The 20,851-nt window shown below is 39.1% G+C and overlaps 1 protein-coding gene across 1 annotated transcript in view; it reads left to right on the top strand.

The window, feature by feature from the left end:
- lama4 (laminin, alpha 4) overlaps positions 1–20,851 on the top strand; it is a 251,052-nt gene that overhangs the window by 47,014 nt on the left and 183,187 nt on the right. The window contains exons 2-3 of the mRNA XM_081378769.1: positions 11,165–11,266; positions 17,428–17,555. Of these exons, the coding sequence (XP_081234895.1) occupies positions 11,165–11,266; positions 17,428–17,555 (230 nt within the window). The remainder of the gene's footprint in view (positions 1–11,164; positions 11,267–17,427; positions 17,556–20,851) is intronic.

Below are 20,851 nucleotides of genomic sequence, written 5' to 3'. Positions count from 1 at the left end.
AAAAAAATTGTTCAAATCAAAATGGTCACAGTCTAACAGTTAAATATAGTCTAGTCTAGTTTAATGATCCATAAGAGAACGCACTTACATTATAAGACAAATTGGTGTTTTTTGACATATTTTCCGATCCGCACTGAACAAATGTCATTTCCATCACATGCAAATATTTGATTATTATTTAAAATTCTTATGATATACATAATTTCTTAACAGTGTAAAACCACTTCCACACATAGTTTTACCAATTTATACCTATATTGCAATTACCATAGATTTGTGGATTAAGTAAATTAATTGTCATGAGGCCCAAACACAAAGCTTACATCCACCACAACCTGAAATATAATATTGCATTGGTTAGATACATTTCAGAAAAATAACTACTTGTGTTATTACATTAAGTGGAACATTTTCCCATAAAATATGCAGAATTTTTTAATGAGTGATTAGAATTTTGTACATATTTTTAAAAAAGTTATGAGGTGGTGGAAATGACTGGGTGTTGTGGAAATGACAATGAATGGACGTCCTAAAAACATTTAGTTGAAACCCATTTAACAAATCATTAGTCATTAGTCTGTTTGGTTCGATAACCAGATGAACAGTTACAGTCTTACTGTAAACAACTTTAAGCACAAATAGTGAGACCTTTATCCAGTTGACCTCCGCAGCATCTTAAAAATAGATGAAAAGGCATTTAAACAAATATATATTTGAATAAATACATTAGTGTTGTACATTTCAATAAATAAAATATTCATATGTAGCCACTCAATCTAAGAATTCCACCTTGTAAGCATAAATGTCATTTCCACCACACCTTTGTCATTTCCACCCAAGAAGGTAATGTGGTGGAAATGTGGTGGAAATGACTGTGGTGGAAATGATAATCCTACAGTATTTTGTAAAAAAATCCAAGCTAGTATTACATATTAGCTATGAATTGGTAGTTAGCATTGCATGCATGCAAAATACATCTATTTGTGTTAAAAAATCAATTTATTTACAAACTCATTTATTGTTACGCCATGTTTGGAAATGACATACAATAAAAATATTTTCATTTTAAGCAACATTTACCTTGAATTTTCTTATCCAAGTTGCTGAAGAAATTTAAAATCTCCTCCATGTCAGACATGTGCTGTGATGTCATTGTTCATCTCCATAGAAACTACCCAAACAATCTTTAAAAAAAACTTTTTAAAGGGACATTACAGCGTTGTGGTGGAAATGACGGCAATACTGTGGGACAACTACATTTTGTATATAAAATCACATTAATAGTTGTCTGACCTTAAATACCTCAATTATGTTTTGATTCTTTTACTGAAACTTTATTCAGTCATAATAAAAAAAAAAGATAAATAATTTTTTTACACTTCTTTTTCATTATTGAAGATCAAAAGTCTGGGTGTGGGACAAGCACAAAACAGCAATATTTGCATGTATAATGATGTTTAAAAAGGTGAAAAAATCATCGTAGACTACCGGTAAAAAGTTCCTAAAGTACTTTCATTGTAAATTTAACTATGAAAGTGTTAATTTTTCAAAATTAAATGTTTTTTATAAAATATGATCAAAGGACATGAAAGTGCCCGTAGTCTAAGAATTGCCCAGCATACGTATAAAGCCGATTTAATATCTTAGTTGCTCTTAAGCTTATTTTAAATCAGCAACCGAGTTGTTAGTATTTTGCAACTAACCATGAGTGCGTGGGATCGACAACGCTGAAAATAGATTAGCACTGCGCTGTGGATATCAGTTACGTGAATCTTTGCTTACACTTGCTACAACCATTCAGCGAGCTATCCAGCCCTACTTTTTAAAGCGTTACAGTAGGCCTATGTTGCGTTGCAGATCTGCTGTACATGTATCGGCAGTTTAAGAAAACTACCACGTCGCCACAGTCGCCATTTGAACTTTACCACTGATGAAGGGAGCAGAAGAGCAAGTTTATACTTACCTGAATGAAGTTTAATCATAGTAATGGGGACATGTAAACAGTGGCCGCTGGAAGCGCCTACCAACGTAAAAGCCTTGAAAGTGGAACTTGAACTTGAAAAAACCCTGAGAGGAGATCGTCTCTCTCATGAGATTTGAAGCCGCCACGTCACGTCCGACGTGTAGCACTCGCGCCCCGCTAAAGTTGCTGAGATCAAATCAATGATATGACTTGTGTTGTTATGACTGGAATCGAAACGCGAGTGAGTGAACGCCGGCGTCGGTTTCTGCGAACGGTTGAAGCGACAGCATCTGCGAACTCAGACATGAGTAAGTACCACCCTTTTATACTGGGCTATTAAGATATGATTGGATATATGAGAAGGTAATAAGTGACGAGAACGATTGAGTCTTCTCTTCCAGGCAGAACTTGCGCTATGCTTCATTTCTCCTTACCAACTTCCAGCTTGACACAGCAGCAAATTTCACATCTAAAATGCACTTCAGTGTCTAAAATCAACTCATTCTTACATAACTGGTTGTCACACAACAAACACACTTTGTCACTCATGTTAACACTAACACATAATACAAAGACTAACAACAGGTAGCATTGTGCGTTTTCTTTTGTAAAATTTCTTTACAAAACAAGAATGACACTCTCTATAGGCCGGGAGCCAGGTCCACTCCTCAGGATGTTTTTTGCTACCTTTTTTTCACTATTATTTCCTATTATCTTATACCTTGGGCCATCACAAGTTGATAATGAGCACCCCCAACTCGGCCCCGTTTGGTCTCAGGGGCCAAAAAACACCCTTTTTGGGAAAAGCTTTTGGCGGAATGATGTAATTGTGAATATAAAGGTACTGCAGCTACATAAATGGCCATATAACCCTAAAAATTTTCATGGTGTATCCTGACACATAGGGGAAACTAGCAGAAAATGATTCTGGGCATTGCTGCCTTTTTCCTGTCAAATATCACCCTCAACATACCCAAAAAGACAAAAAAATGGCTGTCCGCCTGACAAATTGTCATCAAAAGTGATAATTTTCAAGCATTTTATTATATATATCACTGCCTCAAATGTACATGAAAAACTTCCCAAGTTTATAAGCTTCAATTTAAGTCCAAGATGACCTTTCTATCTAGAGGATTATAGCTGGTATAACCAAAGTTCTCCACTGTACCTCAAATCGGAGAAAACAGTACTTTCAAGCATTACCATTCCTTATGGGTTCCATAAGTCCACAAAGTCCTCGCAACACAAGGAATAAAGATGACTCTAGTGTGTAGTCTGTTATCAAAAAAAACAACCTTCAATAGAGTAAACGTTAGTAACCTTCAGTACAGGTAAACATTCTTTACAGCCAAATGGCAAAACTAAAATACAGCTCTACATAAAATAAAAAACATTTATTTGGTTCTTAGATCTTTTTGCTGCTTATCCATGCTGTACTTCGACGACTGGTCATGTTAGTGTGTTGTATTAGTGTAAACTCTCAATCATCATTTTCCTCATCTTCATCTATATTTGTATGGATTTCATCAGTTTTTGGAGCCAAGCACTTCGATGTGTTCTACATACCTTCAAGGAGATTGTGAAACTGAGCGAGCTTCTTCTTCTTCGGACCTCTCCACACTGGTGCGGGTGACAGCACAGCAGCGCGAGCGGTCTTTTTTCTCTCTCTTTCTTTTCTTTTTGCTTTTGTTTTGACTTGAGCAAACAAAAGCTGTTCTCACAGCTGGTAAGGTGCGCTTGAGAGCACTCAAAGGCGACGTGGTCGAGAACTTTGCCCAGCAGAAACTGGCTGAAAAGCAGACTGAGACCATCAAGCACATCCTGCCGCGGCGGTCAGCTGCTGCCTCCACCCCATTGCCCGCAGCCCCTCAGTCTGCTCGTCGCCGGGGCGGCCTTCTGTGTCTGCCCTCACTCCCGCGCCGCAGCAGCAGCCTCCACCTAAGCAGAGCCAAGGAGCCAGTCGCAGGCAGGCCCCCCCCACCCGTCCAGGCCCCTGCCAAGCAGGGCGGTAAAGCCAAGAGCAAGCAGCCCTAGGACGGGTGACCCGGAGATGGATCGGGCCATCCACTCCACTACATCCATTCATCCACTCCACTACTTTCATGTCTTGATTCTTCCTCGACACAGGCCATTTTTGCGCTTTGCGTTCGAGGGTCGAGCATATCAGTACAAGGTCCTGCCCTTCAGGCTGTCCCTGTCTTCCCGTGTCCTCACAAAAGTCACGGAGGGGACCCTTGTTCCCATGAGGGAACAGGGCGTGCACATCCTGAACTATTTCGACGACTGACTCATATTAGCACACTCTCGAGATCAGTTATGCGAACACAGGGACCTTGTGCATGGGGGCGAGTTTGCTCTTCTCCCAGTTGGCCGGAAGACGCAACCGGCTGAGGTGCCTGAGCACGAGGTCCCTGAGAATCAAGATATGAAAGTACGCGTCCTTCAGGTAGATCGCTGCAAACCAATCTTGGGGACGGATGCATTCGAAAATGCGTTTCTGCATGAGCATTTTGAACCCACCACATTTCTTGGGTACAATAAAGTAGGGACTGTAGTGCCCTGACCTCATATCGGCTGGAGGGACTGGCTCTATCGCGTCCTAGCAGGACTGTGATCTCTGCTCGCAAGACATGGGCATCGGTTGCTCTCACTGTAGTGGAGTGGATGGCCCGATCCATCTCCGGGTCACCCGTCCTAGGGCTGCTTGCTCTTGGCTTTACCGCCCTGCTTGGCAGGGGCCTGGACGGGTGGGGGGGGCCTGCCTGCGACTGGCTCCTTGGCTCTGCTTAGGTGGAGGCTGCTGCTGCGGCGCGGGAGTGAGGGCAGACACAGAAGGCCGCCCCGGCGACGAGCAGACTGAGGGGCTGCGGGCAATGGGGTGGAGGCAGCAGCTGACCGCCGCGGCAGGATGTGCTTGATGGTCTCAGTCTGCTTTTCAGCCAGTTTCTGCTGGGCAAAGTTCTCGACCACGTCGCCTTTGAGTCCTCTCAAGCGCACCTTACCAGCTGTGAGAACAGCTTTTGTTTGCTCAAGTCAAAACAAAAGCAAAAAGAAAAGAAAGAGAGAGAAAAAAGACCGCTCGCGCTGCTGTGCTGTCACCCGCACCAGTGTGGAGAGGTCCGAAGAAGAAGAAGCTCGCTCAGTTTCACAATCTCCTTGAAGGTATGTAGAACACATCGAAGTGCTTGGCTCCAAAAACTGATGAAATCCATACAAATATAGATGAAGATGAGGAAAATGATGATTGAGAGTTTATATTCTACACTAATACAACACACTAACATGACCAGTCGTCGAAGTACAGCATGGATAAGCAGCAAAAAGATCTAAGAACCAAATAAATGTTTTTTATTTTATGTTTGAGCTGTATTTTAGTTTCGCCATTTGGCTGTAAAGAATGTTTACCTGTACTGAAGGTTACTAATGTTTACTCTATTGAAGGGTGTTTTTTTGATAACAGACTACACACTAGAGTCATCTTTATTCCTTGTGTTGCGAGGACTTTGTGGACAATGGAACCCATAAGGAATGGTAATGCTTGAAAGTACTGTTTTCTCCGATTTGAGGTACAGTGGAGAACTTTGGTTATACCAGCTATAATCCTCTAGATAGAAAGGTCATCTTGGACTTAAATTTAAGCTTATAAACTTGGGAAGTTTTTCATGTGCATTTGAGGCAGTGATATATATAATAAAATGCTTGAAAATGATCACTTTTGATGACAATTTTCAGACGGACAGCCATTTTTTAGTCTTTTGGTGTATGTTGAGGGTGATATTTGACAGAAAAAAGGCAGCAATGCCCAGAATCTTTTTCTGCTAGTTTCCCCTATGTGTCAGGATACACCATGCAAAATTTTAGGGTTATATGGCCATTTATGTAGCTGCAGTACCTTTATATTCACAATTACATCATTCCGCCAAAAGCTTTTCCCAAAAAGGGTGTTTTTTGGCCCCTGAGACCAAACGGGGCCGAGTTGGGTGTGCTCATTATCAACTTGTGATGGCCCAAGGTATAAGATAATAGGAAATAATAGTGAAAAAAGGTAGCAAAAACATCCTGAGGAGGAGTGGACCTGGCTCCCGGCCTAATAGAATTCACTGCAGTATACTGTATGTTACAAGGCCCAAGTTCACATTACGTTACAAAATTATTGTCTCCTTTTGTATAGGTGGTAATGAAATAGAAGGACTAGAAGGACCTGTGTAAGTGTTCAGTTACATAACATTTTTTGATAGTGTTTAATTTTTTAGATTTGGAATATATTTCAATATGGTATTACTGTAGAAATGTAGCAAATTACTGTGCGCCACACAAGTCTTGAGTCCCACAGAGGAGCTCTGGGAGGATAAAAGGTGGAATGACGGCAATTAAGGGCGAGAGAGGACCAGGGGCTCGTTCTTCGTACGTCGCTAACTCAGTTAGCTGGATTTGATTGTTGACGATTTGGCATGATCTTGGATCGTTTGGTTCTTCGAAGCTCATCCTGGACTTGCTGTCATAGCAACAGCTGCGCAAGCTTAAACCTGCTCGGGAGCAGGCTTATTTCATGTAAACAGGATTAGATCGCGGCTTCATAAGCGGAGCTGATACGGGAAGTCCAGCGCAGCGCGATAGTGCACTTTCTGAGATGTTTTTTTTTTCTCGTGACTCGTGAGATTGTCGTTTACATTATTAAATTGTTGGAAACGCACATTTATTTTCGACTTGTCGGAGTCTGGCTTTAAATACAGCACAAACTGTTTGCATTGCCCTAAGATTATTTGCGAGTGTCTCTTTCCTTTACACTATTGGAGATGCGGAGAACTTGATGGAAAGTGCTGTCTGTCGTGTCATTTGGAGTTTACCTGGCGCTTTTAGGTTTAAAAAAGTTTTTTTTTTTTTTTTTGTGCCATTTCCAAGCCACTTTTTTTTAAAGCAATTTTTTTAGGCTATCATCATTTTTTATGAAGATCATACAATCATGACCATGCCGATTACAGTATGTCACTCAGGCTTCACTAACGTGATTGGTACCATAGACTATAGGCTGCCATCAAGGCCTCAATGAAGGGGATTATGTGAACAGAAAGGGGGTTCACTATGTAAATGTGCAGCCCAGTTACAATTGGGATTCTTAATATTCCAGATTAATAATATTATATCAAATAAAAAAAAGGCAGTTGAATAAAATCTTCCATAATCACAAATGTGAAAGCAAAAAGGCCAGGATCTGTGCATGACTTAAGCATTTTCAGAGATTCACATTTTTGCACATTATTTGAAAGTGGTAAGGAAAGTTCCACAATTAAATATCAAGCTCACTGTATTACATACACTCATGCTGATCCTAACAGAACTGCATTTTTTCATAGGTGATTATGACATGTTCCTGCAGACAGGTGTTTTATGACCCCATTCCCTGACCCAAACCAGTTACAATGCAGCTCTAGCCAGGACAAGGGCACACAATGAAATGAACTTTGGCTAACTAAAGGGAAGATTTCAGTGTCTGAAAAGTCTGAGGGTTGCACACCTGACAGGGCCTGTGACATTGCTACATGTGCCATATTACACAACATTGCCAAAAAAAAAAAAAAAAACCAACACATTTCATTAAATGTTTAATAAAAGACAAATATGCTTAGTTCCTTGAGTTTTATTTCAATTGTTCTTTGTAAAAAAAAAAGCCAGTGGTCAAGTGCCTGCAACAAGAGATATTAGACACATGCCTCATGCAACAAATACAAAGGAAAAGTTGGCTATACACTGCCCAGCTGTAGGCCTATGTCTCCTCTGTCTGTGCAGACTCTTCTGTAGGCCTTTCTGTAGATGTGGAATCCTGCAACTTATATTGCAGCCATAAAGCATACAAGTATAAATTAAGTAAAGTTATTTATGCACTTGCAGGTAGGCTAGTTCCTCCAAATGACAGTTATCTGAGAGGGTTTATTCACTGTCCAGTGCAATGGAAACAAATGGACATTACAAAGTCTTATACTTTCTTTCCTTTGGAAAGTTAGAAAATGTCCACTTACTGCACATATTTCAGCCACCACTTTCTTGGGAACAGATACAAGTGTTGGTGTATTATGTAAAAGTGCACAAAAGAGGAAAACACAATGTCATTACAATGAACTACACTCGGGAAAATGTGATCAATAACTCATGGCAAAATATTTTTACATTAACATAAGTTTATCAGTTTTCACTTTCACTTTTAATGCGGCCTTCATTTAATGCAGCAATATTTGTACAATTATTTTACAGTGTAGGCTACTAAGATCTTTTCTTTTTTTCAGCCTTTTTCTTGGTTGCTTTTATAAACAGACAAGCATTTATTTAACAGTGCCTTTTATAGAAGAGAAGAGACTATAATATAACTAAAAATTACCATTAGGCTATGTAGAATATTTTTGTACTTCACTTTTATTTGTTCCCATGTTCTAGTGTGGTGACTCTGACATTACAATGAACAAAGTAGCCTAATTATGCAATTATTAAAATACAAATAAGGCTAATAAGTGATAAAAACATCTAACATGGCCACTTCTAACGGATTTAAATTGTCTGATACTTTTTGCCAGCCCTCTTCCCTGGCTTTTGCAGACTTTGTGTTCCCTAGCGTTTTGATTAAACATTAAAATTCCGAATAAACTTCGACTATCTTGCTCTGCTGAGGAGAAAAACTGTGCGCGCTCTTTGGCCACGCTGAACAGCCAATAGCAGCGTTGCTGATCAATGTTTCTACGATCGATACATATCCCCTTTTAAACCAGCGCATGAACGCGCAGTTATCTCAGATAACTCAATCCAGCGATACTAATCATAAACAACAGGTGAGTTCGAAGAACCCAATTAGCCGGATCATGATTAGCACGATGATATCATCTTGGATGTGTCATTTGATCTCGGATGTAATAAGCAACGTACGAAGAACGAGCCCCAGGCCTGGACTTTGTTTGTGTTTTGTTTTAGTTTCTCAGGGAAAAAGTCGACGGGAACTGGTGAACATTCAATGTAAAGTTTTTTTCCCTTATAATCTATAAATAAACATAAATAACTAAAAATCAGCATCTTAAGAAACGCTTTGAACAACTCAGAACGTCATGGAGAAAAGCATATAGTTCATCATAACATCGCAATATCATACACCTGCTATATTGCTAAATCTACCCAATTTTTCATATCAACAGAAAAATATACCGGGATAACCTGGCATCTCTGGAGACTCCTCTACTATAGTTCACTGTTAATGATATGCTAAAGCCCGCCGACACGTTGATCTGATTGGTTAAAAGGTAGTTTGTGACGTCAGAAACACCAGCGATTTCAAACCATGTTTTTGAGACTGTCTTTGGTTCACTGCAGTTTTAAGGAGAAAATAATCAGCAATGGTGTTGAATGAATTTACACATGGTTTGTCTTAAAGCAAATTAAAAACACCACATAGACATATAAACAACATTAAAAACTTGATTTTCACCTCAGGGGGACTTTAAAATAACACTGTTTTATTCAGTTTTGTATTATGTCCGGTTTTGAACTTTGAAAAAAAAAAAGTATACAAAAATGCAAATTGGCCTGTTGGTATGTAGTATATTATTTAAGTCAGTAAAATGAAAAAGACTGTAATATACCCTTAACAACATACTGTAAACATCATGTATCATGACTTTCAAATCTATACACAATCACACACTAAAAGAAGAGGTTTTGTTTCTCCCACTGTTCCTCCTAAGCAGTGATGATGACTCAAACAGGAAGCTTCAGCTTCCCACGATCCTTTGCCCGAAAAGTCCCATGAGTGGAACTGATGTACATGTTAATCAATTCATGTAAATCGAACACACTTTTTTCCCCAGTAATATGGTCTTTATAATAAATAATCCTTTTAATTTGCATGAATGTTTTTCCTTTGAAGAAGAAATATTTTTGAAAAATAAATCTAAATTTAAGGTTTGAACCAAAATTTGAGAATAAATAGAATAAATTGGACTGTAACAGATAAGACTTTTACGAGCCACTGAAGGGACATGGTGGTGGAAACAAATATGGGATGGGAGGAAAAAATCCAAGCTTTTCCGTTCTCTCGCAAAACTTGTGAGTTCAGACAAAAACTTCCTGTTTAATGTCCCGCTGGCAGTGTTTCAGACAGCTCAGTATGTTAACAATGGAGCAGTTCATAGAGTTTTATTTTGAAATTGGACTTAAGTATAAAGAAATATGGTCAGTGCTTAGTTTAAGGAGTTCTGTAAAGTTAATTTTCTTAAAAACGAGCTTTATAATAAAAATTGATCTCTTTGAACAGGTGGTTGAGAGATGTCTGCAAAGTGCAAAACCCCAAAAGCGTTTCTACAAAATAGTCATTAACTTCAATGTTACACACTTACCAAATTCAATTTACACATCAATGCTCTCCTTCTCTTTATACTACAACACTTAGTTTGATAAAAAAAAGTCTTTTTGCATAAAAAATAAATAAAAAGTTAGATAGTCAAACTTCAATGTTCCGATTTCAGTTCACATATCAACTGGTCATACCAGTTGATATGAACTGAATTCGGAACATTGAAGTTTGACTATTTTTGCAGTAACGCTTTTCGGGGTTTTCACTTTGCACACAGTCCTTACTCCAAAGCATGTAACTATAAATCATTACAAAGGTCTAGGCCTACACTTCGCTACACTGGAGAAAATCTTATGGATTTGTATTTTGTTTACTTTAAATTAATTTAGAGAGAAGTATTATTTTTTCCTATTTTTACCCATAATAGGGGTTTTTGAACATTAGGGAGTACACATGTAGCTATTGTCTGTTAGAGTTAGGGTTAGTGGGGTTTTTTTTACGCCTGCTTTTCTGTAGCTCAAACAGAAGAGCATTGGCGCTTGCAACACTAAGGTCATGGGTTCAATTCCCAGGGAAAGCAAGGAATGATAAGAATGTAAATGTGTACTTTGAAATGCAATGTAAGTCACTTTGGATAAAAGCATCTGCCAAATGCATAAATGGAAATGTACAGCCCTGAGAAAAGTTTACAAGACTTTTTTAGATGACCTTCATGTAGCAAAATTAAAATATCCTATTTAAGCTTTAATAAAAAACAATACCTGGAATATGAAGTGACTGTAGTTGAAGGAACACTTTCGTACTGTAGAGATATGGCACATATCATGACTGTTGATAGTTCATGTTCATGTTTAGCAATGACTTTATTGCAGGTATGTGCTCGAGGATTCTTCCTGAGTGAACAGGAAACCTGTCTCCCCTGTAACTGTAAAGGCCACGCTGATAGCTGTGAGGATATCACTGGGATATGCATTGTAAGTATTAGTTTCAAAACTCTTTAAAGTAAAAGCATTTTTAATTAATGTAAGTGCTTTAATAAAAACAAGCTAAACAGAAACTGAAATTCTTTGATGTGGTAACTGTCACACTGGCACATATTAGTCGGGGAGCCAAAGTCTCAAAAGCTCAATAAAATGGGTTGAACCTGACATGGTCTGTTATACTTTTTATTTGTGTTTTTTCTGTTAACTTTGACCCTAAGAACCAATAATTGGAGGGTCTGCTCTGCCGGAAATATCGCGAAAAAAAATTGTGGCCATTTTAGTGTATGCACCCTTTATTTTTTATCAGAAAAATGTGAAAAATGATTTTTTCCCTCAAATCCTCAGTGGGTTTGGTAGGCTGTCAATAAATGCATTCCAGATACAAAGAACACATTTGCTGACAACATCCACTGAAAAAATAACTCTTAAAACACATTTCTACATGATTTTGCATCAATTTAATGCAAAAAATTAGGCGTTTTCTCACTTTTTTCCAATATTTTCATCTTTACTTCATTGGCAATCAACTATTCCCCCAAGTTATGACATCAGTCAATATGTCATTCTTTTCACCAAACAGTATACTCACTCCACAGAAAAAATCATAAAAATCCAACCAAAATCAATGGATCTGTGATGATTTCACTAATAGTTGATCAGCAGGCTCAGAACCTCAATAGAATTGTAGGCTACTCTCAAAATTCCGAAAGACATGTAGTCCATGAGCCAGGGGGGTTGATCGGTATCATCGGGGGAAAAAATGCTATCATTGTTATTTGGCAAGGTATACACCCCTAGTATTAGAAAAATCACTATAGCAGTGCAGGGGTGGTAGCGAAATCACTTTTTTCAGCTCATGAAGTTACTAACCCCCTAAGATAAATTCCGTTTTTGAAATCTGGTGTATATCTGGTTTAGGCTCATGCTAGGGATATTGTCAATATTCTATAATATGGTGCTTGGTATCGCTGGAAAGGGGACCTTTTAGGCTTTCATTTAAGCCCAGTACTGAATCTGTCTGACAAACACAGAGGTCACATGACTTCTTTAAACCAGAAATAACACACATTTTTTCACAATTTCCGCCTAAACTAAAAATCCGCCTAAAATCGCTGTGCCATGAAAGAACACCACGGACACAAAAGTCAACAACTTCAATACTCAAGGCACTCTGATGACTCAGAAAATGTATAATATACCCATACTATTTATTTGTGAGAGCCTTAAATTAGACTTGTGCAGCCAGCACAAGTCTTCAAAATAGAATAGAGCCAATAGAATGGACAAATAGAATACCCTAGTCCAGGGCCAAATGTTGTAATAAAAACACTTGTAATTGGTGTAACAAAATGTTTCTATAATGTATTTTGATATTCACCCACTTTCAGTTAGAATGTCAGAATGTAGCTCATGCACTGAATGTTGATGGATTTTGACAAGGTTTTGTCAGTTTTGTGAAAAGATTGTTGGTTCAGTTGACTGGTTATAAAAACACTATAACTATACCATCTTCAATCAACATCTATTGAGTTCCAGGGGTATTCAATGTAAGTACAAAATACTTTTTCTCTTGTGCTTGTGAATTGGTGGGGAATAGTAGCAGTAGCTAATGTAAGCTTGGTGTTTTTCACACTAAGTATACTTCTTTTAAACTTAAAATAAGAAAGTATACTTTCAGTCTACATTTTATGTACTTCTCAGAAATATACTTAAAATTACACTTCAGTGTACTTGATGTATACTGAGAGAAAAGTCTAGGGCCCGTATTCATAAAGATTCTAAGAATCCTCTCAGAAAACTCTTAATTTTGCTTAAAGGAGAACTCCAGTCAATTTTAACATTGAGCTCATTTTTTTTGTCAATTTGGAGTGCTGTCAATACAGAGAACAACGACAAAAATCAGTGTTGCCTACACCATGTTATCCTCTTTTTAAAATTTGCACCCTGTTGACTTCAATGGGGCAATATTTAAACCTGCTTTTAGCCTCTTAACATCCTTGATGTGTCATTACAAGTGCACAGCCATGTGAGCGCTGGCTGAATTATTATCATTTTTATCCATATCTTTCACATCTACTGCAGTCAGATTGACCCGCGTTCACTCTGAAGGAATCACTCACATTGGCTGTGCACTTGTAATGACAGATCAAGGATGTTAAGAGGCTAAAAGCAGGTTTAAAACTTGCCCCATTGAAGTCAACAGGGTGCAAATTTTAAAAAGTGGATAAAATGGTGTAGGCAACACCGATTTTTGTCGTTGTTCTCTGTATTAACAGCACTCCAAATTTACAAAAAAATAAGCTCAATGTTAAATTTGACCGGAGTTTTCCTTTAAAAACTTTTACGTAGGAGTCTTAGCTTAAGAGCGATTCGGGGCCAATCTGAGAACAACTCTGAGCAAGGAAAAGACAAAAACTTTCATCTTAGTGAGGAGGCGGGGCTGACCCCGTTGCTATGTATGACACAATCTTTTGAAGACTGTGATTGGTTGGTAGTCCAAGAAGGAAAAAAATTGTGATTTGTCTATTCTAAGCCTTCACTTTGAAATTACATGCGACTGTGTACATTACACACTGCTGCATTGTTGCATTTTCCCAGTTGCCAAATATCGTAATGTAGTGATTACTTTCATTTCTGGCGCTATTGCATTTCTGCGGTGTCGGAGATGTTAGCGCGTCTCTAAGATCAGTCACAAACATGATCCATGCACGATCTAATCTTTAGCGTCTTATTAACTCACTGTCATCCATTGTCTGCAACAGATTTCTTCTCCTTCTTCTTTCTGCCATGTTCTCCTCTGCTGAAGAAAGTCTTCAGCCTCTTAAAAGTCCTCGTCCGTGCTCCTAACAATTTTGACCTTAAGACCTCTTTTAAGGGTTAAGATGCTTTCTGAATTACTTTTTTCTTTACTGGGATTTTTTTCTTTAATTTTAAGAGTGAACGGCCACATTTCTAAGAATTTTCTTAGAATTTTGTCACTAGGAGCGACTCTTTGCATTAAGATTCTTTATGAATACGGGCCCGGGTATATTTGGCCTGTACTTGAACTCAATCTTTTGATCCAGATATACTTAAAAGCAGGGTTCACCAATCTCGGTCCTGGAGGGCCGCTGTCCTCAGAACAGCGGCCCTCCAGGACCGAGATTGGTGAACCCTGCTTAAAAGAATAATTAAGAATTCAAAGTACTGTATACTTGTCTTGTAGTTGTGTTAACTCTTTTGTAGGCTAGTCCACTGGTCGTGTAAATCAATTTACTCTAATTCTACTTTTTTGTTTAAAATGTTACCTTTCTTTATGAAACTTACTGACATTCAAGTGTTAAGATTAAAAAAGGATGCATGAAGCTAATAACATGTTTTTAAATTTAAAGTACAGTTAAAGGTATTTTTCAAGTGCAAAAATAATAATGTTACATGTTAAGTGCAAAGTATAATGTTATGTTTACTTAAAGAAAACTTACAAGTACACTTGCAGTATAAACTACGAAACTAGTAGTTTACTGAGAGTACACATCAGTGTACTTTCATAAACTAAAAAATTTACTACTTGTATTAAAACAGTAAACTAGTATACTTATAAGTTCACTTGTAGTACAGATGCATTACAAATGAGAAACCTAGTTGTGTACTTAGTTTACTACTCTTACAAATACTAAAAATACGAAAAGTGAGCCAATTTAGTCCCAAGCAGTATTAAAAATAGTACACAATTTTACTACAAGTACACATTGATATTAGTATACTTACTACATAAAGTATACTTAAAAATATACTTGAAAATGACATAAGTATACTTCATAAAATGAACATGAAGACATGCACTTTTATGATGAAGAGATGCACTTTTATGATGAAGAGATGCACTTTTATAATGGATAGATGCACTTTTATGATGGATAGATGGACTTTTATGATGGAGAGATGGACTTTTTTTATGATGGAGAGATGGACTTTTATGATGGAGAGATGGACTTTTATGATGGAGAGATGGACTTATGATGGATAGATGCACTTTTATGATGGATAGATGCACTTTTATAATGGAGAGATGGACTTTCATAATGGATAGATGGACTTTTATGATGGAGAAGATGCACTTTTATAATGGATAGATGGACTTTTATGATGGATAGATGGACTTTTATGATGGAGAGATGGACTTTTATGATGGAGAGATGGACTTTTATGATGGATAGATGCACTTTTATGATGGAGAAGATGCACTTTTATAATGGATAGATGGACTTTTATGATGGATAGATGGACTTTTATGATGGAGAGATGGACTTTTATGATGGAGAGATGGACTTTTATGATGGATAGATGCACTTTTATGATGGATAGATGCACTTTTATAATGGAGAGATGGACTTTCATAATTGATAGATGGACTTTTATGATGGAGAGATGGACTTTTATAATGGATAGATGGACTTTTAAAATGGAGAGATGGACTTTTATAATGGATAGATGCACTTTTATAATGGATAGATGCACTTTTATAATGGATAAATGCACTTTTATGATGGATAGATGCACTTTTTTGATGGATAGATGCACTTTTATAATGGAGAGATGGACTTTTATGATGGAGAGATGCACTTTTATAATGGAGAGATGGACTTTTAGAATGGATAGATGCACTTTTAGAATGGATAGACAATAACAGATTTTTACAGCGATTGATTCCATCAATCTTTTCACAAAACTGACAAAACCTTGTCAAAATCCATCAACATTCAGTGTATGAGCTACATTCTGACATTCTAACTGAAAGTGGGTGAATATCAAAATACATGATAGAAACATTTTGTTACACCAATTACAAGTGTTTTTATTACAACATTTGGCCCTGGACTAGGGTATTCTATTTGTCCATTCTATTGGCTCTATTCTATTTTGAAGACTTGTGCTGGCTGCACAAGTCTAATTTAAGACTCTCACAAATAAATAGTATGGGTATATTATACATTTTCTGAGTCATCAGAGTGCCTTGAGTATTGAAGTTGTTGACTTTTGTGTCCGTGGTGTTCTTTCATGGCACAGCGATTTTAGGCGGATTTTTAGTTTAGGCGGAAATTGTGAAAAAATGTGTGTTATTTCTGGTTTAAAGAAGTCATGTGACCTCTGTGTTTGTCAGACAGATTCAGTACTGGGCTTAAATGAAAGCCTAAAAGGTCCCCTTTCCAGCGATACCAAGCACCATATTATAGAATATTGACAATATCCCTAGCATGAGCCTAAACCAGATATACACCAGATTTCAAAAACGGAATTTATCTTAGGGGGTTAGTAACTTCATGAGCTGAAAAAAGTGATTTCGCTACCACCCCTGCACTGCTATAGTGATTTTTCTAATACTAGGGGTGTATACCTTGCCAAATAACAATGATAGCATTTTTTCCCCCGATGATACCGATCAACCCCCCTGGCTCATGGACTACATGTCTTTCGGAATTTTGAGAGTAGCCTACAATTCTATTGAGGTTCTGAGCCTGCTGATCAACTATTAGTGAAATCATCACAGATCCAATGATTTTGGTTGGATTTTTATGATTTTTTCTGTGGAGTGAGTATACTGTTTGGTGAAAAGAATGACATATTGACTGATGTCATAACTTGGGGGAATAGTTGATTGCCAATGAAGTAAAGATGAAAATATTGGAAAAAAGTGAGAAAACGCCTAATTTTTTGCATTAAATTGATGCAAAATCATGTAGAAATGTGTTTTAAGAGTTATTTTTTCAGTGGATGTTGTCAGCAAATGTGTTCTTTGTATCTGGAATGCATTTATTGACAGCCTACCAAACCCACTGAGGATTTGAGGGAAAAAATCATTTTTCACATTTTTCTGATAAAAAATAAAGGGTGCATACACTAAAATGGCCACAATTTTTTTTCGCGATATTTCCGGCAGAGCAGACCCTCCAATTATTGGTTCTTAGGGTCAAAGTTAACAGAAAAAACACAAATAAAAAGTATAACAGACCATGTCAGGTTCAACCCATTTTTGAGACTTTGGCTCCCCGACTATATAGTGTTGATTTTAACATTTCTGTAACCATGGCAGTGTAACCAGCATTTGTGTTTTTTTGTTTGTTTGTTTTTTTTCTGAAATGCACCTTCCTACTTTTCTGCATCCCGTGTTTCAGGAATGTCAGGATCACACTGTTGGAGATTTCTGTGAGCAATGTGAAGATGGATTTCTACCTGTGTTTCTTCCTGATGGCACCTTCATGTGTAGACCATGTGCCTGCCCGATTTCACTGGAGTCTAACAAGTGAGTCCAGACTTGAGCTCAGACATTTACACCTAAATCATGCCGACACAATCCCTAACAGCAACAGCAAAAATAAATAAATCAGTAAAAAAAAACCCTTCTTGCTCTTATTTCAGGATAACTTGAGTCCTTATTATCCAGTTTAAAGTGAAATATGACATGCAGCAAAAAAGTTGTCTTCTTTACTAGTATTGTTATTTGTGTGACTGCATCATGTTTATATTTTTAGCATGAACAAACATCCATAGCCTGGACTTCATAATGTAAAAAAGTTCTTTTCACCTATCACACCGCCTTATCTCTCATTAGGGCTAGACTGGGGCTAAAATTTGGCCCTGGAAAAATCCAGTCCATTTGACCCACATGTTTCCCAGTAAACATCTTGAGAGCCTTTAAATTGAAAAATAAATAAAATAATGGACAAAAATCATTAACAAAAGATATTACGGAATCGCAAAATGCAGTTGACAATATTAATGTTGCATATTTTGTCACATAAAAGTAACAGTAAATCATTGATTGTGAGTTAGGATGCAGTTGTCATGTATCCTGTGTTTGTGTTTCCCAAACGACTCCTAAGTTGAAGGTTTCTTCATTTCATTTATTCAGTTCATTTGGTTTCCATTGTTTCCATTTTCACTTCAGCTCTTTTTCAGTTCTCTGTTTTCTGAAATTGTTGTAATGTTTTTGTGTTTATCTGTTGTACCATGCGGATATTTAATTGATGAATCATTTGGTACATACATTGGATATAGATTCTATTGAAATCGAGGTGGTGAGTGTAGTGCGCTTTACCTGGCTCCGTCGGTCCCGTGAGGGACTGGGTAGGGAGGCGCGGGGCGGCAGCGTGTCCTCAGAGCCCCCTGCCCATGGCGAATGAGGGTGTGACCGAGAGTGAGGAAGCTGTCACCGTGTGACGAGTGGAACAAAAAAATGTGATGCGGTTCTTTCGGGGAAGCACTTCTGGTGCGACACCAGGCCGGTTCCGTTTCTGTATCATGGCCGACCGGGATTTTCTCGGAGGAAACTAGTGGCAGCTGTAGCGGGTGAGAACTAATCAAGGCAGCGATTTGGACACGGATCCCCAAAGGGGATTATAAAGTGGATTCTTGCAGACTGAAGAGGCAGAGAAAGAGAGCGGGAGAAAAGCAGAGAAAGAGAGCGGGAGGAAAGCAGAGAGTGAGCAAGTGAGTGTTTCTATCAGAGCTTGGCTGATGAGGAGAGTACCCTTGTGCTTGTGAATATCACTATCTTGGAAGGAGTTAAGTACATGTTTTACATCTACTAGAAGTATATCATCTGTGTTCATTGGAAGCATATTAGTGTACCAGTTTGTGCTTACCTGTCCATTTGATTCCCTGTTTGTGTCTTCGAAGCTGGTGATTTGGGGACACGTTTCCTTTTTATGGTTCACGCAGCCAGACGAAACCCCCCCATCTCGATAAAAGCTGTGGGTTTGAGGACCCCGGTTAGATGGAGTGGAGGTGTTCTTTCTGAAGTGTTTGATGCATGCACGAGTGTGGGGAAGGTTGAACTTTACCGCCACTCACAATCTTTGCTGGGGATCGTCTGGCCCTGTGGGGTGTTTGGAAATATTCTAATCTACTGTGTGTACAGCTCTGTGCAGGTGTTCCATCCACCATTGTTGCTCTGAGTTTCCTCACCCGAAGACCGCTGTATTCTGAGTCTCCACCGCTGTTCTGGAGAACAGAGAAATCCAGTCACTCACGTTGCTCTGAGCTTACTTACCCGAAGACCGCTGTATTCTGATTCTCCACTGCTGTTCTGGGGAACGGAGAGATCCAGCCACTCACGCTGCTCTGAGTTTCCTTACCCAAAGACTGCTGTATTCTGAGTCCCCACTGCTGTTCCGGAGAACGGAGAGATCCAGCCACTCACACTGCTCTGAGTTTCCTTACCCGAAGACTGCTGTATTCTGATCCCCCACCGCTGTTCTGGAGAACGGAGAAATCCAGCCACACACGCTGCTCTGAGTTTCCTTCCACGAAGACCGCTGTATTCTGAGCCCCCACTGCTGTTCCAGAGAACAGAGAAATCCAGTCACTCACGCTGCTCTGAGTTTACTTACCTGAAGATCGCTGTATTCTGAGCCCTTACCGTTGTTCTGGAGAACAGAGAAATCCAGTCACTCATGTTGCTCTGAGTTTCCCTGCTCGAAGACCGCTGTATTCTGATCCCCCACCGCTGTTCTGGAAAACAGAGAAATCCAGTCACTCACGTTGCTCGGAGCTTACTTACCCGAAGACCGCTGTATTCTGATCCTCCACCGCTGTTCTGGAGAACGGAGAAATCCAGCCACTCACGCTGCTCTGAGTTTCCTTACCTGAAGACCGCTGTATTCTGAGTCCCCACTGCTGTTCCGGAGAACAAAGAAATCCAGTCACTCACACTGCTCCGAGTTTACTTACCCGAAGATCGTTGTATTCTGAGCCATCACTGTTGTTCTGGAGAACAGAGAAATCTAGTCACTCATGTTGCTCTGAGCTTACTTACCCGAAGGCCGCTGTATTCTAATCCCCCACCGCTGTTTCGGAAAACAGAGAAATCCAGTCACTTCCGTTGCTCTGAGCTTACTTACCCGTAGATCGCTGTATTCTAATCCCCCATTGCTGTTCTGGAGAACAGAGAAATCCAGCCACTCACGCTGTTCTGAGTTTCCTTACCTGAAGAACGTTGTATTCTGTTCCCCCACCGCTGTTCTGGAGAACAGAGAAATTCAGTCACTCACATTGCTCTGAGTTTACTCATCCGAAGACCGCTGTATTCTGAGCCCCCACCGCTGTTCTGGAGAGCGGAAAAAACCTGTCCCTCACGTTGCTCTGAGTTTCCTTACTCGAATACTGCTGTATTCTGATCCCTCCACCGCTGTTCTGGAGAACGGAGAAAACCAGCCATTCACGCTGCTCTGAGCTTACTCACCCGAAGACCGCTGTATTCGGAGTCCCCACTGCTGTTCCGGAGAGCAAAGAAATCCAGCCTCTCACGCTGCTCTGAGTTTACTTACCCGAAGACCGCTGTTCTGGAGAACAGAGAAACCCAGTGACTCAAGTTGCTCTGAGTTTACTTACCCGAAGACCGCTGTATTCTGATCCTCCACTGCTGTCCGGGAGAACAGAGAGATTCAGCCACTCACGTTGATACTAAATTGTTTTAATGTTCAATTAAAGGAATCTATCTTTCTTACCTCGTTGTCCTGTCTCGTGGCATTTTCTTGGTGTAGCTCCTCAGAGTGGTACTCAGTAAGGGTGGTGTGTTGAAGGGATTTGTCCCCACCC

Source organism: Scardinius erythrophthalmus, assembly GCF_964197995.2.
Source record: "Scardinius erythrophthalmus genome assembly, chromosome: 11".
Lineage (NCBI taxonomy): Eukaryota > Metazoa > Chordata > Actinopteri > Cypriniformes > Leuciscidae > Scardinius > Scardinius erythrophthalmus.
The sequence above is the reverse complement of the archived record's forward strand: the minus strand, read 5'-3'. Positions and strand labels throughout refer to the sequence as shown.